Genomic DNA, 24761 nt, shown 5'->3' with positions numbered 1-24761 from the left:
TAAAAGTAGCAATAGAAAACTAGAAGAACTACTAGAAAACACAGTGAACTGAAAGAGTTAGTTTTATTAAAAATACTCCCCCCCCCCAAAATTGTGTCCAATTTCAAGTTAATTGGACTTAACGGTGTGATGGGCATGCCTTTATTACAGCGCTACCATCTGGTCAATTTTGCATAAATAATAATGACAATAATAATGATAATAATAATAATAATTATAATGTTAATGAACCAGCTTGAACACTACTAATTAAATGGACTCATGCTATGTGTCCAAACACAAACTAAGACATGCATCACTTAATATTAAATCCAAGTCAGCAGTATATAGTCCACAGTGGGAGTTACAACACTATGAACTTTGAATTCAGACAAATTAAATATTTAATTTTCTTCCAAGGCGGAATAGGTGTCTTTTATATAACAGCCATGCTAGCAAGAACATGATGGTTGATTATCTTCAGTGCACAGGGTGTAATAGAAGCTTTGTGTACCTTTTAATTGCAGATTATTGTACCTGGTACAACCTGTTCAGAGTCGTGTAGTTTAGAAAAGAATGGCAGGGTTTCTTGTTTCCAGGCGGGTCACACTCTTGGCCCAACATCAGGCCTCTGACAGGAGGATTCAGAGAAGGAATGCAGTAAAACTCAGGCTCTGTCAGTCCTCAGAGGCCCGCAGCCTTTCAGTGGTTGGACTGGTGCGCTTCACAATCCAAATCGAGATACAGGGATTTGGAAAGAGAAAACAATCTGTTCATTATTCCAACCTCACAACAGTGTGAGTCTCACCTAAGTCCAAGAGCTATCCAAAGCATGTAGTGGCATGGTGAGGTGCACTGAGTGCAGATTTCCACGGGTAATTTGACACATTACTTGTAATACAACCCCTACCTTACATTTTCTGTTGTTCATTTCTGTTTATCTGTCAATCTAATCTGTTATGTTTTTTGCACATCATTGTCTTCCCATTACTCTTTTTGTTGTTCATATTCTTTCTGTACCTGTTTCACTTTCTTTATTCTGTTCATTTTGCATCCCACGAGCAGCCTTATAGTTCTTCACATCTTTGGTTTGCTGTTTTCTCTTACAACGACTGCCTCCTTTCTTCTCCCATCACCTCCTCCCATCACCTCCTCCACTCTGACCTCCCTGTCCGTCCCCGTCCATTTGCTCAGGCCGAGGAGATTGTTCGCAGGGAGTTGAAGAAGACAGAGACGTCCAGTCTTTACTGCCTACTGGGAGACATATTGAGGGACCATCAGTACTACGACCGGGCCTGGGAGCTGTCGGGCCAGCGGAGCGCCAGAGCCATGCGCTCCAAAGCTCTGTTGCACCTCCACAACAAAGAGTTCCAGAAGTGCATCGACTGCTTTGAGCACTCACTTAATATCAACACCATGCAGGTACAAAGTAATGACGTTGTTCAGCCTAAATTTAATTGGAAAGGAATGAAACAGGTCAGGGGTGTGCTCATACTGATTTTCAGATTTTTTTTGTGAAGTCTATTAGAATGTATGAAAGTTTATATAAGGAATGGAGATGATCCTTTATTCTACCATGTAAACTGTTTTGGGATGCTGAAGAAATTATCTACATCTATCTCTGGCTTAACACAAAAAAAATGTGAGCTGTAGCTCAGGAGGTAGAGCAGGTTGTCCACTAATCAGAAGGTTGGTAGTTTGATTCCTGGCACCTTTCAATGCTTGTTGAAGTGTCCTTGACCATGATACTGAACCCCAAATTGCACCCAATGTGTAAATCGGTGTATGAACATGTTGGAATGACCATTAGCTTCTGTTTTTGATGGCCTTTGCCATCAACGTATGAATATGTGTGAATGGGTGAATATGGTATGTTGTGATGTTGTGTAAAAGCACTTTAAGTGGTCAGAAAACTAGAAAGGCACTATACAAATACAGTCCATTTACCATTTAACCTTCACATGCCTAATCTTTAACTTTTATTTAACCCGGTTATTGACAGAAAACATCCATCAATCAATTTTCTACCACTTATTCAGGTCCGTATTACTTTGATATCAAGCCAAGCAAAGTAGCCCAGCTGCCCCTCCCTGTACACTGCAAAAACAGCCCTTCTAGAAACATGCCAAATATTCTTAAATATAATCATATTTTCTTGTATTGAGCAAAAAATCTGTAAGCCAGTTTTGATTGGCTAGAATTCTTAAAAGTAGCATAAAAATCTAGCCTCTGAAAGACTGTAATGGGCCTTAAAACTAGAAAAAATAGCAAACATTTTAAGCAGATTGTGCTTATTACAAGCAAAGAAAACTCAGTTATTTACGATAGAGCTTAAGATTAAATAATTGGAAAAGACAGTTTCTTCAAACAGCATCATAAAAATAAGTGACTTTTTATTTAAAACAATGAAAAACTAAACGGCTACTTTGTTTACAACACTAGGACAAGACTACCTTCTCTTAAACTGAGAAGTGTTTCTTACTCTTAAAATAAGGAAAATAATCTTGTTCCTCTGCTGGGATATTATGCAAACCATTGTCGTTACTGGTTAAATCTAGCTCAATATTAGCTGTAATATAAGATGTATTTTCCTAAAACATTAAATTAAGACTAATTTCCCAGAAACAAGTCTTTATATACTTTCTTGACATTCCTTTTTTACAGCGTAGCCACTACCACCAGCTTCTCCTACTGCAGTAGTTTGTCAGGCTGGGCTCTGGGGATTCCCCAGGGGTGTTTGAGGGGAGTTCCAGGGTGTCCCAAGAAATCTTTTTTTAATTATTTATTTTTTAGTTCATTCAATCAGATTGAATGTAAGAGAGTGACTACTCTGTTCATAGATTTTACACTCTTCACTGTTAATGTACCAATTTACAGTATAGACAGGTATGGAAGAACAAAATCTTATCAGATGAGGATCCCTGACACTACATCTTATCAAATCCCTCTCTGTCTGTTCTGGGTCTGTCCTAGAGTCTCTTCCTAGATAGATGTACCTGAAATATCTCTACAAGGAGGCTTTTACCTTTTGCCAGAACCATCTGAACAGCTCTTTAAAATGTGATGGAGTGATGGTTCTCTGTTTGCTCCAGAGCCTGGAGTAGAACACACTCTTTCTAATAGTGAACCCAGACACCCTGCATAGGAATCTAAATTAATGGTTTAATTTGGTTTCCAGACAATATATTCTAATGACCAGTGGTGCGGTGCAGGGTATGTGCAGGTATACGGAGTATACTGGATTCATCCACTGCTGAATTCCCTCTGATGCACATTATTCAGTAGTGTTCTGCAAGCTGAATTTTGTTTCTTAGAATGGCTTGTTATTCCAGTTTTTCATAGTTGGTCCAATTTTGGATGGAATAAGGACTTCAAAATGCATAATTACGTAGTTGTCTGTGGGTCAGTTTTGATTGCAAAATCTTCTCCTCTTCAATGGCTAATGTTAATTTTATAATGATCCTCACTGCATTAAGTTAGGTGATAATATACAAATACTGGCCCATTTTTGGGTGAGTTAAATAGGTACTGATAGGTACTGACCACTGCAGANNTGCAGTTTTGGAGATGCTCTGTCCCAGTCGAGTAGCCATCACAATTTGGCCCTTGTCAAAGTCACTCACATCCTCATGCTGCCCATTTTTTCATGCCATGGTAACCAGATAATCAGTGTTATTCACTTCACTTGTCAGTGTTAATAATGGTTTGGTGTACAAGAGTAGTCTTACATGTTGCTGCTTATAATGCGGGGCGTTTATCCTTTGCTGGACGAGGCACTTTAAATAAAAAATTGGGGTACAAGTATACCCACTTGTCCAGGCATCACCACACCACTACTGATGACTTTGGTGAGTCATCCCCCTGAGTGATCCCCCTGAATTCTCAACTAGCACCACCATCACGTTGAAATTTTTGGTTTTGAGCAAATATCTCAACAGTGGACCACTGGATCGATTGCCATTGGATGGTACAGACCGGCCTAATTGATAGAAAATGTTAGCATCGGGGCGCCCGGTTAGCTCAGTCAGTAGAGCTGGCGACCCATGTACGGAGTTGCTGCAGTGGCCCAGGGTTTGAATCCAACCTGCAGCCCTTTGCTGCGTGTTGTCCCATCTCTCTGCCCCCTTTTCCTGTCTACCTTCAGCTGTCACTATCGAATAAAGGCAATAAAAGGCCAAACAAAAAATGTTAGCATGGCTGTCGACTCTTATTTAAACCTCTTTATTTTGCTAACAAACTGTTTTTTGGAAATATCTAGGCATAAATGTAGTACTTTGATTCACTTTTATTGGTTCGTCTTTGTGTGTGTTTGGACAGCTCGGTGTGTGGTTTTCCCTCGGTTGTGCCTACTTTGCCCTGGAGGGCTATGAGGGAGCTGCTAAGGCTTTCCATAGGTGTGTGGGACTAGAGCCAGATGTAAGTACCCACACCCAAACACGCACACACACACCACTTCACCAACGACATCAAAAGATGGATAAATTTAAGCTGTTGGTGCATGGAGAAAATAAGAACATACCAATCCCATCAGTCTCTCACTTTGACACTCCTGTTCGGTCATTCACATTCCTTGTCTACAACACACACACACAAAGGCACAGGCCAGCATCTTTAATGGTCAATCTCCACACCAGCCCTGAACCATTTGGTAGCTTCTGTGCATAACTGTGGTTATTGAAAATTGTGTATTCCCTACCATTCTTCTATAAGCTCAGTTATTATTATTATTTTCAACTGCTTCTTCCTTACTCTCTCCTTCCCTTTACTCGTCTCTTTTTTTTCCTCTTTTTCTGTTTCTCCTTGCAGAACGCAGAAGCATGGAGCAACCTCTCCACAGCCTATATTCGCCTCCAAATGAAGTAAGTATGAGTGTGGAAATGTTATTAGAGCAGCATGTTTTAGGTGTTGTAACTTGCACTGGTAGTAAGAGGTAATCAAATGGATTAAGTTTTATTTAATAGGATTTTAACATTGAACAGCAAAGCACAGGGAACCATCAGAATCCTTCTTGGAAACGGCACCATTAGTTTTCACAGATTGGTGACACTTTTGACTCAAAAGTCAAAGGTCATTGTGATCTCAAAATAGCTTTTTTTAGCCTCAACTTGGGAATGAATTGAGCATATTTTTAAATATTTTTTTATATTATTATAATATATTTCAAATATTCACCACTTATATCATACGCCTCGGGACAGACAAGGATGTAAATTGCAACCTAAGTGGTTGGCAGAAGCATGAAACTGCAAGTTTAGAAAATGCTGCAAATAAAACACATATTGTATGGCACTGTATTTTATGGCAAAACCGTTACCAAAAAATACAAAGTGACATTTTTCATTCAAGCCTGAGTTCTTTATGGCTCTGGCTGTCGAAAGACGAGTTCACACAGAAATTACCCATTGTGCTGTGTTTCCAGTGAATCCTAAGTGTCCCTCAGCCTTCCATCAGACTCGTGTGCTTTGAGGCCTGAAATTGAAAGGCAAAACAGGAAAGCTTCTATTAATACCTGGTTAGCACTGCTGCCAACTCAGCACAAGCACATGTGTGTGGGGGGCAACCATTCCTTCACCAAATGTTAAAATTAATATTACTGAAACTGCTGTAAGTGTATTTGGCACATTCATTTATTTTTTACTGAGCTCATTCACTGCTAAATATTTTCTTTCCTGTGTGGCAGAAACAAAGCCTTTCATACCCTACAGGAAGCCCTGAGGTGTAACTACGAACACTGGCAGATCTGGGAGAACTTTATTGTAGTGAGCACTGACATCGGGCACTTTGCTGAAGCCATCAAGGCATACCATCGTCTGATGGACCTCAGGGAAAACTACAAGGATGTCCAGGTAAAGCACTGCTTATACTCTCTGACTGTATGGGGTGTGAGGAGTTGATGTATCATACAGCTGTGACTCTCAGGAGTGGAGGTCTTTATAAAAGCAAAACAGCAAGGAAGTTAAGAAGGAAAAAATGAGTTCAGTGTAAAGATGTGCAAAATCATATTTGTTTGGAAAGAAGTTAAATGAATTGGCCTCAAGGCAAGGGTCACATGATTAACAAAAACAGCCAAAGTTGTCAGTAGGCATCCATAAGACTATCAAAGGCTTATTTTAGATGCAAACATCTAACATTCATAAACTTAACCTCTGTAAACTGCCATACTACGCAGAAAAAAACAATATACTAATTTCTGTGTCATTCCAAAGAGAGTATTGGCCTCAGCCTGGCCCCATTTTAGATAAAATAGACGATAAAGCTGGGTTTTCTTTTGGGCGTGGCTGCCTTGTGACTGACAAGTCATTCTCAGCCAGTCCGTCCAGTGCACAGTATGAAACTCAGATCAAACTGTCAAAATAGGCAGTGCTGATCACATATGAATCAAGATTCTGTTACTGCGTTGCCTATTTCTCTCCTAAAATCATTTCAGAAAAATATGTAGACTGGTTATCTTGTGTTATATGATATAATATAGATGAAAATATATAATAATATAAATATAGATATATAGATAGATAATAGATAGATAAAGAAGAGAGACAAAGAAAGAAGAATGTAGAGAAGAGAAGAGAGAAGAGAGAAGAGAAGAAGAAGAGAGAGAAAGAAAGAAGAGAAGAGAGAAAGAGGAAAAGACGAGAGAAAAGAGAGAGAGAGGAAAGAAGAGGAAGAAAGAGAGAGAATGAAAGAGAAGGAAGAGAAAGAAGAGAAGAAGAAGAGAAGAAGAAGAGAGAAGAGAAGAGAGAAAGAGAGAAAGAGAAGAAATAGAGAAAGAGAGAGGAAAGAGAAGAAGAGAATAGATAGAAGAAGAAAAAAGAGAAGAAAGAAAAGAAAAGAGAGAAAGAACAGAACGAGAGAGAAAGAGAGAGAGAGAGAGAGAGAGAGAGAAGAGAGAAAAGACGTAGAAGAGAAAGAATAGAGAAGAGAAGAAAGATAGATAATTCTATATAGATATATAGATTATAATAATAGATATATAGTATATATAATGTATATATATTTATATATATATATATATACTATATATATATATTAATATACTATATATATAGTATATATATATATATATATATATATATATATACTAATATTAATAGATATATAATTATTGATATATATAGGATATATAATCTAATCATATATATAATCTATGATAGATATATATAGATATATATTATATATATATATATAGATATATATAGATATATATCTATATATATCTATATCTATATAGATATCTAGCTATCTAGCTATCTAGCTATGCAGAACCCCATGGTACTGCTGTGATTTATCATAGCAACCCCACATGAGAAACTTAACAAAATAATGACATAGCATCTCAAAATATTGAAAGTCTCTGTCACACTTTCCTAACACTTTCTCTCTATGAACCTGGACTTTGTGAGACCTTAAAGAAGACAGCAGATCCTGTGTGTGTGTGTGTGTTGGGAAATTTAAATAATCAATGAAGACGCTCCTTGTGCATAAATATGCACACCATGTTCCTTGTTTTCTCTCTCTCTCTCTCTCTCTCTCTCTTTTCCCCTTCTCTCTTTTAACCCTCCCGCAACGTGTCAGCTACTAATCAGAATGTTGAATTTTCAAATGTTTTATATGCAGTTACAACCACAAGGCTGCTGACTTTCTTAAACTGTTTAGTTACTGCTGTCTAGAGTCAACATCTGCTGTAGCAGACTTATCACCATAATTAGATCAGTCACATTTCTAGAAACAACAATTCTGCCTTATTCTGTTTCATATATTTCTTCCTTGTGGTTGTTTTTAGCCCAGGCACAGAGCGTGAGAGGTGGAGCAGTAGGAAAGGAGAGATGGTGGCAGGGACCACCATGAATTCGTCTCTTATAGAATGTGTACAGGGCTGGTGACAGACATGCTGTGACTGGCTGATAGATTTCAAAGGAGCTGAGGGTTGCTAAGTTTTGTGCCTCATGGGGTTTAATGGGGTACAGAGGAACCTTAAGGTCTCCCACGCACACACTCATTCAAACACAGACACTATACACAGAATCTCTTGAGGGACAAAAAGTCTTCTTTTCTATTGGTGATCTAAAAGCTTAAATAAACTTCAAGATGAGCTTCATAGAAAATTCTGGCCTGTCATTCGTGTTGCTGTCCTTTTTTCCCCACCAGAGAACTTAATTTCACACCCTAACTGGATCCAGCAGGAATCTGAATAAGTAATTCATTTAGTTCTATCCTTTGTGTCACTTTTTACCACAGTAATGGACAGCATAATGTAGGGGAATACATCAAACAAAGTCCTTTTTATGGTTTAATCCACCCTCATCACAGGAAATGTCACATCACCGGACTGACATCAGAGACACTCAAATATTACCAGCAGTGTGTGTCTTTCAACCAATACCACTGGCCTCTTTTGCTTGTAAAATACAGATAATATATGCCGTCCATGATGTCTGACGTGATGTTACAGAGTTAGCTTTCCAGTCACTCAAACAAGAAAACTGACAAATGGTTCATTATTTACTTTGTGGGAGGTGGAGAACTTCTAGATAGCAGATCTCAGCTAGAACTCAAGTCAGGATACCGATAATGCTCTAAGCAGAAGAAAGGGGTTGGTGGGAAAGACTGAGATGATGACAGACGGTTCATCCTCTCTACTACTTCACTTACTTCACCTACTTAACCTATGCACTGACTCTCATTCATGATTGTATTACTACATTTAAGAGTGCCTTGCATTAATTCTTAAAGTTGTAATCTTTGTTTTTAGTCCTGGTTGATTTGCCAATATCTATCCACTGTGGTAACAGCAATGCTGTTCAAGACTCTAGCTTGAGCAGCTACTTTGTCTGTAATAAAACAGCACTGTGCACAGTGACAAACACATTACACTTCTTATGGCTGCTTCACAATAAAAGCCACTCTGTGTCTGGCTAGTTAAATGCTTCTAATTTGAAGCCGCAGCAGTAGGAGTAGTTATGTTTGCATTAGCAGTAATTTAATACAGCTCTGACACGGTGTAAAGAAATTGAACATTTAATAGTGAAGTTGAGATCAAATTACTTACCTGCTGCATTGTTTTCTGTGATGCTTAGGTAGGCAATATGAATTGCTTCCTATTAAACTTTAAGCAACAGGTCGAGCAGCTAAATCCGCTTCTGAACAAGAGGTATTTTTGATGTCGGAATATATGGTTTTACGAACCAGGAGTTCTATTGCCGTTTATTTGTTGACATTTCATCATTGTTCTTATTTTCAGTGGTTACTTTTTTACCTTGTCTTGTTTTCTCTGTGAAAAAAAATCTCTAATCTCTAAGTTTCAGCTAGTTTTCATTGACATAATTGTATCATATTAAAGAGTCACAATTGACGAAAATAATGTTGGAACAAAACAGGTGTTTTATCTCTCATTGTCTATGATTAAGGTACAACCAGTGACATTACTAGCTGAATAGTTTCAACTCATTTTCAACTCTTCATTCTGCCCTATGTGATTTAGTGTCAACGTATCATGGAAATTCTGGTGTAATTACCATAAACCAGTAAGACCATGATGGTAAAAATTTAAACCCATGACAATCCCCTCTGACTTAATGAATTGTGATTTATATTTGAACACAAATCTGACATTGACATCTGTATCATTTTTTTTCCCATGGCAGATTCTACAGATCCTTGTAAGAGCAGTTGTTGAAAACCTGACGGACGGCCAGGGTGAGCAAGCAGAAACTTTCCGGCCCAAAATGAAGGAGCTCCTGGGGCGGGTCAGTTCTCGCCAGAGTAGTGACTCTGAGATATGGCGGCAGTATGCTCGGTTATATAGTGATGGCCACAGCTCCAACCCAGAGGACAACGAAAAGGTTTGTGCGCCTGCAACATGTTTTTAACATTTCCCAATCACATTTCCACATAGTTACCCACTCACAGCCATGCAAAGTCAGCACAAAGTAGCAATGCAAAATCACTTAAGACGCTTAAAATATTTGAACTTTGCACTTATCCCAAGGCTCAATGAACAAGTCAGATTTTTTTGAAGGTAGCCCTTCAAACCGTTTGTTACCAAACCAGGAAGTTTAAATGCATTTTTGATTTTTATCTTTGCCACTTGAGGAATGAAATGAAAAAGGCTCCATGGCAAATGTACAGTGGATATGGGACCTAATTTGCCTCCTAAAACATTGGTAGTGTTATCGTGTGGTTTTCAGGCACTACAGTTCTTGTCCAAGGCCCATCACTGCGAGGTTCAGACTGGTGGCTGGGAGAAAGAACCTGGTCTCTTCAAAGAGGTGATCAAAAGAGCCATCAATATGGGTGAAGGTGAGTGCACCATCCAGCTGTAGAACCACCATCCACACATGAACACAGAAACCTTGGTTTATTCCAGGCAACATGTACGATCATTCGATGACTGAGTCTCTTTTTGCCATGACTAAACCATTTAAGCATTTTTTGACTGAACAGTAGCAACTCCTTTCTAATACAGAGGGAGGAGATGAACAGAAGTCCTGCTTACTATGTCATATTGTTGACAGCAGTGATCTAACGAAAGCAGTAATGTCTGTCCTCACCAAAGTAACTTAATATTGGACTAAGGGTTCATAATCAATATTAAGTTACTAGTTTATTATGTGCTCACATAGATCAAACCAAAACCAGGTCTGTAACACAGGAACTTTTTCAGTAACCCCGGGAATTTTTAGGAACCTTACCTGTGTTTGCACCAGTAGTTACTTTACTTTGTGTCTCAGACAAAGCTGTAATTTTTCAACCCGACAATGGACTTTTCTTCCCATTTCTGCAGTGAATCTTTTGAATTTGCATCTGGGGGAATGTAAACAGAAGTGATGATCATATGGTTTCATCTTCACATAAAAGTGTCCACTTTGAGTGCGTTTGAGCCCCAAGCATCATCGATATAAACACAGGGTCCCCCTACTCTCGTCCTGCACTCGGCTCGGAACACGGTCCACCCATCGAGGATCCAGGATGTTGATGAAGCAGGCCTCTCTAATGATGTGGGCACAACAGTCTCTGGTTTCCCATTGTTCTATTTTGTCTGCACCGGACATTAGCCAGAAGCTAATCCAGTCCTAGCTGGGCCATCATGACTCCTATTCTATTCTGCTGTTCCTCCAGTAACCATGATAGATGGGTGATCAAACCTCCCTGTGAAATGAAGGCAAACAGGCCGCTTACCTTTTAACCCATGGCTATGTGATCTTCAACAAACCAATGAATCAGTTCTGGTTTCTCAGTGGGGCAGAAGAGGTGATGGAATGGAGCGATGAGCAGCAGTGGGAGGAAAATGGGAGAGATGTGTCTCTGATTCCAGTTTATTTGTAAATCTCCACAATCCCCATATGCGTTCATTACAGCAAGACACACACACAGTGCTGAATTAAACATTAGAAAAGTAGACAGGAGCTAGCATGAAAATAATGGTATTTGATCGTTTAGTCTCATTCCCAGGGTCCCAAAGCATTCATAATTGATGCCCTGGGAATGAGACTCAACAATCGGATATCTTTCTTGGCCAGAGGAACCACATTTTTTTTTTGTACTACTCTCAGGATATAGTGAAAGTTTCAGCAAATATGGCAAATAAATATTTTTATGAAAGTTACCTATACAGCTTTAAGATGCTTTTTTCTTTTTTCCACACAAATAGAGCGTGGGATTTACGGTGCTGGTAGGCCGTATATCTTTGTTTTGACTTTTAATTAGTTAAGTCAGTGAGGCTTACTAAATTACCGCAACTTCATTATCGTCATGCAGCCCGCAGGTTTTGGTTGCTTAGTAACAGCAGGCTCAGCAGTAGCGCAACCTCCCAAGCCCTTGGAAAAAAGGATGAAAGCAGCCTGGCTGGCCCTCTCCATGCGTTTTTTACACATAACACGTTTTCTTAATTTCTACATTGTCATACAGTATAAATATACAAAATAAAATATACAAAAGTAAAATATACCGAGTTCAAATCCAGGACAAAACACAACAAACAAACACTAATTCAACTAATCCAACAGGCTGGATCCGTTCTCTGAATATATCTCTCTGTTTCTCAGTGACCATCAGTTGCAGTAAAAAGAAGAGCAATCCAACAGAAGCTCTTCAGATGCTCTCTTCTGCCCGCCTCAGCCTCAGGAGTCTGGCCACCAAAGCTAAGGTATAGTCCACCAATAACAGTCCACGCTGTCCCTGAAGATCACTCCCGCTCTTTATGACATCGTGATGATGGTGTACATGGTGTTACTGTGTTTATTGTTCTTTTCTTGCATCTTGAGTCTGAACAGGGCTGCCTTGTTGACCACAACAAAAAGTGAAGGCAGTCTTCTTTCATAACAAAACAGAAAATACAGTACAGACATGCTTAAACATACAAAGTGCTGGTGGCAACAAAATATAAAATGCAGACTATAGATGTCAGCTGCCACATTGCTTGATAATAATGCATTGGCTGGAATTGCAGTATAATAATTTCAGGCTCCATAGTTCTACTTTAAAGCTCTTGAACTTCCCTCAGTAATTTGCAACAAGCAGATAGCAGCAGGGAGCTCATAACACTGTCCTGTTGTTGATGTCAACATGGAGGTTGACACAACATCTTCACCAGACCACATCAATAAAGTTGTCTATCTGAACAGGTTACAAATCCATAAAGAATCGTGGACATGGAGATTTACAAGCATTTGGCACCCAGGTCATTCAGTCTTGTTGAACTATTCGTAGACAGGAAATCTTTTAACCCCAGTGTTTGAGTCGGAATTGTCTGGGAGAAGGGTCACTGCAAAGCGGAGAAAAAAACAATATTGCCATAGAATAATTTTACAGTGATATGAGAATTAATATTAGACATATATATTTCTACATAAACTTACATATATATTTCAGGCATATTACTATTACTATCACAGGCATGTTTTGTTTTTGATTACTCTAAACAAAGGGTGATTAATTACTCCCCTTTTGTTTCATCATGGTTTAACTGACAAATATTTTAAACAGTATTTAACCTAAAGTCAACTTCAAACATCTTAACAATGACTCTAACTGGAAAACGAGACAAATTGACTATAGCAGCTACAGTACTGTGACTTGAAATTACGTTTTCATCATTCTGCATATTACCTACTGAAAAGTGGAATTATATTTAATAATGTCTGATAATTAAAGCTAAGATAACAGATATCTAAATTGATCCTGTTGACTAGCTGCTGAGCTAACGTTACATTAGCTAATGTTGTAAATTCACAGACTGAAAGTATAAGCTGCTGCACATTCCAGTTTTTTGTTGTGTTTTGGCATTTGCTGTTGTGATTTGCACTTCAAGGTTACTGTAATTGTCATTTCATTGGTATTGAACAGCTAAGAGACACAGTTTTTGCTAAGATTTTAAAAATCCAAACTGTACAGTGTGTACACATTACAAATTGAAGCGATACCAAAGATGATGCCAAAGATACGTCTGTATTTAAAAAGTGTTGCTAATATATAGTTTGTCCACCAGAGAGCAGTGGCAGATTTATTAAAATGTCCTGCTTAGGGCATATCTTGGTCAACATTCTTTAACCAAATTTAAGGGATCCTTCACAAAATGTTTTTTTTTTAATACTTTGATAGCTTCAAAAATGCATTCTCGTTTCCACTCAAGATGCAAGAAGATATGAGTGAATGGCAGCAGTACATTACACCAAATAACATCCAAATAGTCCACTGTTGATGAGTAAAATAATAATGATGTTAACCTCAGTACATTACATCATCACTTCATCTTCATTACTCTGTCTCCAGCAAATGCACACAGATGTAGCCACGGGTCAGATCCACGCTGATCTGCAGGATGGTGTCACTGCTCTGGAACAACTCATCACTGAGCTGCATGAGGTGTGCACGAGGCTGCGTGAGCAAACACACTGACCATCAGAATCTGGGGCTCTGAAGGCACTCTACACAGACTCTACAGCTTCAGTTGTCAGCATTGTGTGTTGTTAAACACTTTTCAATCAAAACTTTTACATGTGATGACTTAATAATAAAACAAATAATAGATTAGACTAGAAATGGAAAGCCAAAGGACTCAAGTTGTAATCATGATGTTTTTAAACCTTTATATTCACTTTGGAATGTAAACCTTGACTGTGAGGTATCAAATAATAAAATATGTAAAAGTTGCTTGCTTGAATTTCTTTTGGAAAATAGCCTTAAAGGCCCAGTGTGTTGGATTTAGTGGTGTCTAGCGGGGATTTGTGGTCATTTGAACACAGCTCAGTCTTCCAAGTGTGTAGGCTGTGAAATACACAAAAAACACAAATGCCCCTATCTAGAGCCAGTGTTTGGTTTGCCCCTTCTGGGCTACTGTAGGTGGTTCAACATGGCAGACTGCATAGAAGGTGGAATCGATTCCTAAATACAGGTGATTATACACTAATGAAAACATACCTCTGGCTATTATATTCCATTTCTGACAATAGATCCTCCTAATGTTACACATTGGACCTTTAAATCATCACAGGAAGAGCTTTAGGAACATATTATTACAGAGTTGGTGTCAGTGTTTAAGTGTTTGACTAACCTAACTTCTGCATTATCTTGGGACTCAGATGTCAGGCACTCTGCAGGCCTATTGCTGCTCCCTTAGATAATGTCATAGCTGTTATTTTGCGGTAATTTTTATATTCATTCTAGGATGAAAGCCATTTTAGCCAGTTCATTACAAGTGGTATATCCTTTTTTTTTATAGCTGACCATTTTGCAAAGTTACAGTATATCACTCGTCAGCAATTGGTTTTAGTTGATTTCAGTCCAACATCTATATGCATAGACTTTCTTGACGTGAAATCCAGTACATGGAACATTTTTTTTTATATATTTGGTCTATTTTAGCTGGGCAATGAATTGAAATATTATCAATAATTGTGACTCACACCACAATTGCAATTTGATTTTTTTTACCATATTGGCAGCCCTCATTTTTTGCAGTTTATTTTAATACAAAGTACAGTATGACATTGCAATTGGATGTGTTTACAGCTGCAGCAAAGTAGAAATGCACTGAAACTTTCAGTCAGAAGTGGCAGTGACACACTGCTCTTCAGCCTGTGTTATAGGATAGCTTCACAGTTTTTCCAAGTCTGTCTTAAAACAAAGGTCAGGTGCCCATATGAACATTGAAACTGGTTTTGCTTGCTCAGATCCTGTCACCTAAAGCGTAGTTATATCCCCTCATAATCTGCCTTCAGTGGAAGAAATGGAGGACAAAATCCACAGTCCTCATTCTTTGTAAAATCCAGTCCATTCCAAAGCATTTCTAAAGCTAAAACAAGGCTTCAACACTCTAAGATTCTTTAATAAAGGTAATGTCTTCCTTTTTTTAACTATTCCATCACTTCAGCTTAACAACACTGTCCAGAGAAAAAACTTGACTATAAAACACTGGAAGATATTCACTTGATTTGTCTAACTCTGCTGCTGCAGATTTTGATATCTATTTTAACACAGATTAAGGACTGTGGATTTTTATCTCACTTGTTTATTTTTGTTTTGTTTTTTACTATAATGGGGTGTGTATTTTGCCTGGGCCTTTTTATTACAGCACACAGAGCCTCTGCCTCTGCTTTGAAAGGAAAGCCTAGTGTAGCAGAATAAGAGTGGAAGATTTAGATTAAGATTTTTTTTAAGATAGGGATACACGAATGCTGTTTATGAAACCACTGTTCATGAATGATATGGCTATTATCATGTGAGGGATTGGAATGCTACAACAATGTGCAATGTACAGGTACTGCATGTTAAATATTAACACTGTAAGGCCCTGATTGGTGTTTAGTCCTTTTTCTCATTGCAACAGATAGCAAACTTTAGCAGCACTCTATTTCCATCCTCACACACCAACCATGGAATAGAAAAAGGCAAGAAACAATTGTGCATTTCAGGCTCTGTATCATTCATTCATCACATTATATCACTCTCACCGACACAGGCTCAATCAGCAGTCAGTGACTAATCTCCTTAATGGGATTGTACATTTCCCAAATGCTATTTCTAGATAAACCATGTAAGAGTGATTTGCTGCTGCTCTGTCATCATCAGGACAGCTTTATCAGAAGCTAACACGAGTCTACTTGTTCTGCCTCAGACTCGCTCTCCCAGAATTCTTGGTATTCCTCAGTGGGCTGACGTCACCATTCACAAAACTCCCATTACATCACATTTTAGTTGAGAGATAGAGAATATTTTAGTTCAGTCATTTTTTAATTGGAGCTGGATGTGAATTAGTTTCCACCAAGAATAATTCCAGGTCTGGGACATCTGAATGCCCTCAGATGTTGGTGATTCTGATGTATTTGTTCAACATTAGTTCCGGTCAGTCACACCATGACAAAATGACATTCATTGATCAGTGTCGTATGTGTCTGATTCATTTAATTTGAACTGTGATTACCTGGCTAATGTACAGGGGGACTAGTTGACAACCTGACAGCGGTGTTACATTAATATCAAGGACAATGTATATCTATACATCTTCTTCTTACATCTAGACAATCTTGTCTCTGAATAACAGATGTAATTGAAAAGATGGTGTCTCGTCAACCGTCTGTATCTTTTATAGATGCATAGGCTGCAGAAAACTGCCCGTTTGGGCTTTAGCTGCGCTGACCGGGCGATTATCCTGATATTTGCACACTGGTGAAAAAGTGAAGTCTGAATTTTGTAATATAACTAATAGTGTAATTGAGTTAGCGGGGAGTAATAAGTAAAGTCATGTTTGACTTTGATTTTTGAGTAACTAACCCAACACTGTTCATTTCACACATGTTAATATAAAAACACTAATTAGTTCAGCTTTAAAAGTTTTTTCACAGTAAGATCTGTGAAAATGTACAATAACGTTTCCTAAAACTACACTGTATCACTTTAGGATTTAGGAGTTAAAATATTAAAACAGGACTACATTGTTCTGCTTCCTTGCACCTCATGATAAAGAGCTTCATTTGGATGTTGTAACACACACAAAGTTCTGAGAATGAGTAACAAAAGCATTAGTTGTTTCAGAAAACCAACACATGTTCATGTAGAGACATGTCATGTAGGATGTTTCTCAAACCTTGACTAAAAAGTTACTTTAACCAAAAGCATTATCTTTCACTAACCTGTGTAAGATCAAAACAATTTTTTTTTTGCAACATTACGGTATTGAAAGACCTTGACAAATGATGTCATCCTGCCAATAGGGGCACACTTCTGTGTTGTCCTGGGGGGCAATTACAAATGACATATTTTGTGGTTTCATTTTGAGGACTTGGTTGGTTCACACCAACCATATCATCACAGGCCCCAACCAGATGGAGCCACTGCTGCAGTGTCTGAAGCCTGCTCCAAATATGCCAACATCCAGTAACTTACGTTAAGTGGTTCTACTGACTGGGTAGGAAGTATTCCCACAAACAAGTATTAAACCTCACATGGGGCTTTCATCGAAAGAAAGAAAAAATAGAATTCACTGTAAAAACAGCCAGCTTTGCTTGACAAGAACTCTTAAAACTAGCATTAAAATCTAGCCACTAAAAGATTATAATGGGCCACACATTTAAGCAAGCTGTGTTTATTACAAGTGAAGAAAACTCAGTTATTTAAGTATTTTGGTTAATTTATTAAGCTGAATCTATGAAGTTGTACCATAATCTAATATTATTAATTATCAAAACAAAATCATACAATAATACAATAATAATAATAATAATACACTAATAAAATAAGTGACTGACTTAAATGAAGGCACCAGAAGCATTCTTATTATCTTATTTGTATGAAAAACTAAACAGCACCTTAATTTACAACACTGGGTCAAGACTACTTTCTCTTAAATTGAGAAGCAGTTACTCTTAAATAAGGAAAATACTCTTTTATTCTGCTAAGATATTATGCAAACCATTGTTGTAACTTGTTACTGTTTAAATCTAGCTCAATATTAGTAATGATATTTTATTAAGACCAAGTTAGATATATTTTCTTTAAATCAGATTACTTTCTAATCACTCCACCATCTCTCTCCCTGTTTGCATTTCCACAAGTGCATGAAGTGTGTATTTCAGCCTGTGTGTGTGTAAAATAAAAAAAGAGTGAAAAGAACAATTTCCCCAATAGGGGATTAATAAAGTATAATAAAATAAAGAAATACAAAAATACAAAAATAATGCAAAACATTCTTGACAAAATGGTTTCCCAGAAACATGGCTTTTTTACTTTCTTGAGATTTATTTTTTGCAGTGTTGATTTTATCATATAAATACACACTGAGCTACTTCAAACATGTCTGTCCTTGATGAAAGCAGTCTCTGTGCAGATGACCCAGACCCAGGCTGACTGAATGAATGAACTCTCTGCCCTGATTTTAAAACATTGCATCATCTGTGATTACACATCATGGCTGCAGCCCTCCTCAGAGCCTTGCCATGAATTTCCCCACAAGTTTGGCAAAGAGCATCCAGCCTCCACCCTCTTTCCCAAGGAAGCTGTTTCATAGTCTGTCTCTGGATTCTGCTTACCATTAACCTTCATGGGTCAAAATCCGGCAGTCCACCGCCCAGATCTGTTTCACACATATGTAACCATCAAACAAACAAAAACACACAGTTTCCATTTAAATCCTGTGAGAGAAAGTCTTTTGGTTAAATGTGTGAAACGCAAACCAAAATGAGCACACATGACATCATTGATCAGATGCAGTAGATGTAAGAAATCAGCATGGGTGGTGAAATGAGACTCATGTGGAATCAATTATTTGTTTAGCCATGATGTAGCCACAGTTGTGTCTACTCTGTGGTCTGTGGTGGTGGAAAGTGGCAAAAGGTCCAAGATGTAGAAATTTCCCAAAGAGAAGTTGGTTGCAGAGGAAGTCTGTGGTTGGATTAAAGGTGCCAAGCAGCTGTTATCTGTTCAAAACACACTCAAGGGACCAGATGTATTAAAGTAGTCCATGCATGCACCATTTCTAATGCATTAAATTTTTTATAAAACGATTGAAAGGAAGGTGCTCTTCACCATAACAGTATGCAATTGGTGCATCTGGCCCCTGGGACTTGTCTTTAAAAAAAAAAAAATGTAAACACTTTATAGGTAATGGAATTACATGATACATTTAGTAAAAATGTGATTAGCAGGATTACAATTTTAAAATGCTTTCTAAAATGAAGAACAATGGACTTGCACTCTGTGCACACATTAAGACACTTCATGAATCTCACAACACTACTATGGTGTCTTCCATTTTCTTTGCTAAGGTTGCATTGTTCTGTTGTCTTATAGAATATACTTTAGTGAAAGCCATCTTATTAATACCTCTTTTCTCTTATAATCAAGTTACGTTACTATTGTTATTGTGATACAGATTACTGAGTAATTTTTTACGGGTAATGTTAAATGGGGCACTAGTTTGAAAAGGAGAGAGAGAAGGTGTGTAAAATTTAGTGGCATTGTTGCAGTTGTACATTGCAAACAAAAACACCCTTATCTATAGACCCAGTGTTTGGTTTCTCCATTCTGGGCTACTGTAGAAACTAGGGCTGCCCCCTAATAGTCGACTTATGAAGTTGTATAACTAGGTTCAGAAACAAAGATTACGCCTCATTTCTCCTCAAAATGTACTTAAGCACACCTTATCCGTTCCCTCCCTCCTCCACTCGATTTTCATATGATCTGTATCAGACAAGAGATACAAAAAACGAATACCTGGAACCATGGAGAACGAGCTCACCTTCAACCCTTCAGACAGCAACATGCTTGAAGACGACTAGCAAACTCCTGAAATCTCAGAGTCCTCTCCTTCGCCTACCATCCCTTCATGTCAGCCACCTAGGCTCTGCTCAACAATCCACGTTCCCCAATGTTCCCCAATGTTCCCCAACGTTCCCCAACGCTCCCAGCCTTCATCCACTGACAACTCCAACATCATCGGGCCCTTGGCCCCAACACTCCAGGGGAGTCTTTGGCGTCCGACGGACATCCCTCCTTCCAGCCACCTTGGGCGATGAAGTCACGGCGCATCCCACGACTCAGCCTTCCTCATCAGCCCTCTCAGAGGCCCAGGTTGTATCGAACCCAGTACCTGCCCCTTCGGCTTCTCATCCATTTTCTTCCTTTCCACAGACTTTATAAAGAGCACATGCATCCCTCCATCCCAGCATCTTTTCCTCTTCTTTCATTTCTAACTCTTTGGCTGCCTCCGCTTCTCCCTTCCCAACACTGACTGCCTCAGCCTCACAGAGCTTCCCAACTACAATCCATGGCAATGCTACCAGCCAAAACCCTCAGTTTCCTCCCATTTCTTCTCATTTCTTAAAAATACATTCATGATCGGTCCATTTCCCAGTCCACTGTTCTCTACATTCAGAATCAGTCCAACCCATGTCGCCACCAGGAAATATTCAAGAGAAAGAGCTTTATCATAGACCAATAGCTTAACTCCCAGCCCAGATTTCTCCATGCAATACTCCTCAGATGGACAATCTGGTTGCCGTTTTCCTTCATTCAATGTCCTTACACTCTCTAGCTTTATCCCATTCACCCGTTCCATCGGTAAGATTATCGTACCCGCACAAAATTGGTTTCGTCACAACATGTAAACAATATCAAAAACGTTCATGAGTCGATTTGAAGTTTCTTTGGGGGATCTCGACAAGAGAAGAGACAGCTCCCTCACTCACAGTCTCACCACCCACTTGGTTCCCTCTTACCATCTAGCTGAACCCCTCCGTCCATTCATCAATCCGTTAACAAACCCACCTTTCTTCCATCTGTTCATCCCTCACCCTTCCTTCCGATACTCCTTCATTCTTCAACCTTCATCCCTGCATCCCTCAAATGTCCATCCTCCATCACTCATCCCTCAACCCTTCATCCCTCAACCTTCAACCCTTCATCCCTCAACCCTCATCCCTTTTGCCCTTCATCCTTAAACCTTCAACCCTTCATCCTGTGGTAGATGAATGTTTTAGGAGGCGTAGTAAATATATACAGTTTGGTTAGGGGGTTGTGTTTTTATGGTAGGTGACTGATAAGATTCACAGGGTTAGATTTCATGTGTGACTTACAGCAGTATGTAAATAGGATAACAGATGTGTTTTTGGTTGGATGTACTGAAAGGTATATAAGGTAGAGCATTCTGGAAGTAGGGAGAGAATGTCTATGATGTGGTCTTCTCTCCATGCTGCAGTAAAGAAATTTGATTCATCACACTGGGTGATTCTTCAGAGAACTGAACTCTCAATATTATGGAAGAATTTCCCCTACAATCCCTCAACCCTCATCCCTTCTCCCTTTACTCCTAAACCCTTTCCCAATCAATTCATCCCTCCTTCAGATTTCAGTAACGACAGGCCATGTCTCCCTGTTTCATCCTGTAGGTAATGTGTTAAAACCTCACATAAATTGCTGTGATGAAAACGTTTTGTATTGTATGCATTTAGTGATTACTGTTATGATTGTTATACTGTTAGTGAGTCTAGGAAACGTTGCAGTAAAGTAATAACCAAAACATATTTGTAGTCCGGTACCTGTAACAGTTTACTGGGGGCTTGACCAGAACACTCCCACCGTGAGGCCGGAAGCTGATCCAGTGATACCGAAACCTGGGACCAATAGTAACCTGATACGACCAGCGAGCAATATCCAGAGTAAAGGTCTCCTGATATCCCCACCAACTTACGGAGAGACATTGTCCAATAATACCAACTACTGCACATAATGGAGAAGCCATGTTTTTGCCTTTTGTGTCATCTGGATGAAGAGTAAGGACTGTGCTGTACAGAAAACATCACTCAGCGAGGATAGAGGAATCCCACCATGTGCCAGCTCTCCTGATGGTTCCCAAATCAAGATTAAAAAACAGAGGTTAAGTCTTTGCCATCAGAGCCCCCCAAACTGTGGAACAGCCTTCCAGAAGAGATCACGATGGCAAATTCTATTACTTCTTTTAAGTCTCTTCATAAAAAGCTCTTTTATAGGCTTATCGCCTTCCTGTGACCCTTTTTCTAACCTTTAATTCATCGTGGTTCTACTTTCCATTTTGTTGTCTTTTTATTTACTTCTATATTTTACAATGTTTATTTTTTTATACTATTTATTGTTACTGATGCTGCTATGGTCCTTAGTGTTGTTTGTGTTGTTTTTACCATGTAAAAACATGTTGTAAACCTGTTTTTGAAAGGTGAAAGTTTATTATTATTATTATTATTATTATTATTATTATTATAATAACTTAAATGCCTAAGCAGTCAGTGATCTGTCTGAGATGATCGCTGGTTAGACATTTCGGGAGACCCAAGTAAGCATGGAGCTAAGTGAGGGAAGAGGAAGCAAGTACCTTACGGGAGCGATTGCGACTGTGGTAGCACTTAGACAAAATTACTTGATGCAGTGAATTGAGAGAGAGCTAAAGAAATCGGTATCTGTGAAGGCGTGTGGGGTTGCCGGGGCTTACGCAGTCAACTTGATGGTGAATGGACCTGGTACGTTGGTAATAGGCCGTGTGGTCTGAGTCTTGCCGCAGCACTGCAGAACCGCTTTTGAACAGCTACGTGCCACAGTCTTCAGACCGCTGTTCGCACACACATCGAGCTCAGTGATGGCAAAGTCCATCGAACAGGCAGAACTAATCATACATACACCATTCAGCAACCAATGGCTGCTGCATCAGCGTAGCAATTTGGGGTGCAGTATCTTGCTCAGAGGATACTTCGACACGTCGGCAGGAGGAGCTGGGGATCAAAGCCAACAAACGCGTTTCCGATTGGGATCATTGGTTCAGTGACACTGGCAGCCAGCCGAATGCACGATTCGGTACATTGCACGATCTGGTACGATAGTGGCGGACAGAACTCGATGGTTCCTCGCCATGTGAAAGTGGCTGTGGTGTGAGAGAGTTTCCAGGATGTTTTTTTTTTGTTTAAAGCGCAACGCTCAGAGAGCGCAGTGTTCTGAGTGGCGGTAGATTAGCGGTGTTTCGTGTTGTTTGCATCTGGTGAAAGCTGGTCAGATCGTGGTGGGGTGAATAGTATGGAAGGGCCTGACCGATGTAAAGAGCTGTTGTACAGTGATGTTCGGTGGAGCGAGATGGTGTTGTACGAGATGCGTGTATGTGTTGTTGTAATTTTACAAGGTTGTGATTGTCCTTCAAGAAAGAGTGCACATACGAGTCAGAGCCAGATATGGATCTCCTTCCCTAGTGTCTCTCAGCACGCTCGTGGCTGCCAAGGTCCTTGTGGTGCCGCAGGTCCGGCTTAAAGGGGACCTTGATTGGAGGCAGCCTGGTGAGTAATGAAGGAGTTGCAGTAATCCAGCCCGGTGAGACGTAGTTTTTCGTGTATCTGGTCTGGTGAGTGAACTGGTGTTCAGATTTTTCTGCAATGTTTTTAACGCGGGGGTCAAACGGGTTGAAAAGAAAGCACGTCCCTAGAAGATTAGTGGAGCGACCCGCTGCGGTACCTCGTGCAACAGTTCAGAAAACGTTGCCAGACATCCACGGGTTTTGATCCTTAACGCATGCCATGGGTAATTGTTGTATGAATTCGACTTAATTCATTCAGGCGCGGTTGGATTGGGACTCTGATATGTATCTATGCAAAACGAAGCCTGGATGGAAAATGAAGTCATGGGCTATCATGCTGCATAACATTTGAAAAGTTAAGATGGGCAGTGACTTCGACTCGGAATAATGGTGTCCTAACGGGAGAACAGTAAGAGTATAAGAAGTGAAAAGGGATTGGGTGGCCAAGCAGCGCTGTGATCTGACTGTAACAGTTAGGCCTTTACCCAGTTTAGTTTTAATGGCCAGATTAGATAGGATACATAGTCGGTTGTAAGTAGGAATACTGAGAGGTCAGAAGGTGGCTGTCTTTTACAGTGCGAGCAAGATCGTAACAGAGAAGGGCTGGGCCAAAAGACGAAGGTCCACTGTTTGTCTCCTGTGCTGTGATGCTACCCTAAAATTCGCTGGGACTGAAAATCCTGTGTTATGCTAGAAGGCTCAAGCAATCTATTTGGGCAATACCTTCTCAAGAATTTAGATGAGAAAGTGGTGGGGGAGCGTTACGAAATATGTTCGTTGGGCGTAAAATCACTGGCGGTCAAAAGTGGGTTTTTAGGAATGGTTTAATTACCTGCTAATTTAACAGGACTTATGGGCTGGCAGTAGGCCCCGAAAATAAATCTGCCTATTGTTGGCTGAATGAGTTGACGGGCTGGTTGAAGGTTTGCCATCCCATGCGCCACGACCCTGATGCCTGGAAAAGAAAAATCAGCATTCACAGCGGCAAAAACAAGGGGAGGGTAGCGAACACACCAAAAACAAGGCAGACGGTGGAGTGGACCAAATTCCAAAAAGTTGTCATAGCTGGTGTTGCTGAGTGCACCTTTGTCTCTGGTCGTCTGTTCCTATCTGTCAATACAACCTCTGTCATCTCTCTGATTGACAGTCTATATATAACCACCTAATCCTGTTTTCATACCTAGAAGAAAGTGAATCAAAGAGAGCAAGACACAGATGACTCAACTGTCGCTGGCCAGACCTGAGGAAGAACATAAAAAACAAGCCAACCTAGAGTTCTTACACACCCAGCGAGGTGAGGAAGTGTGCTACTAGTGTTGAAGCCACCGACAAATGTACATTGATGAGTCATTATGTGCAACCGTACATTGACGAGTTTCCCCGAGTGATAAGTAAAATAAATGTATCTGCTGATTTCTAATTGGCTGATTCTGGCCGATCCTCAGGCTCTCCCCGCCCACTCCGATTAGCACCAGTACATCTG

At 39.5% G+C, this 24761-nt stretch overlaps 1 protein-coding gene across 1 annotated transcript in view; it reads left to right on the top strand.

Moving 5' to 3' along the window:
- Window positions 1-14121, top strand: part of ttc27 (tetratricopeptide repeat domain 27) — a gene marked incomplete at its 5' end in the record, with an annotated part of 25240 nt that extends 11119 nt beyond the window's left edge. Inside the window, 8 exon segments of the mRNA XM_035659395.1 lie at window positions 1174-1401; window positions 4297-4395; window positions 4786-4838; window positions 5660-5825; window positions 9621-9818; window positions 10164-10275; window positions 12021-12121; window positions 13747-14121. Coding sequence (XP_035515288.1) covers window positions 1174-1401; window positions 4297-4395; window positions 4786-4838; window positions 5660-5825; window positions 9621-9818; window positions 10164-10275; window positions 12021-12121; window positions 13747-13872 — 1083 coding nt within the window.
- Window positions 14122-24761: the final 10640 nt, after the last annotated feature.

Source organism: Morone saxatilis, unplaced genomic scaffold (genome assembly GCF_004916995.1).
Source record: "Morone saxatilis isolate NCDOM2014 unplaced genomic scaffold, NCSU_SB_2.0 Contig17, whole genome shotgun sequence".
In the NCBI taxonomy this organism is placed as follows: domain Eukaryota; kingdom Metazoa; phylum Chordata; class Actinopteri; family Moronidae; genus Morone; species Morone saxatilis.
Note: the sequence above shows the minus strand (reverse complement) of the source record. Positions and strands in the feature narration are given on the sequence as shown.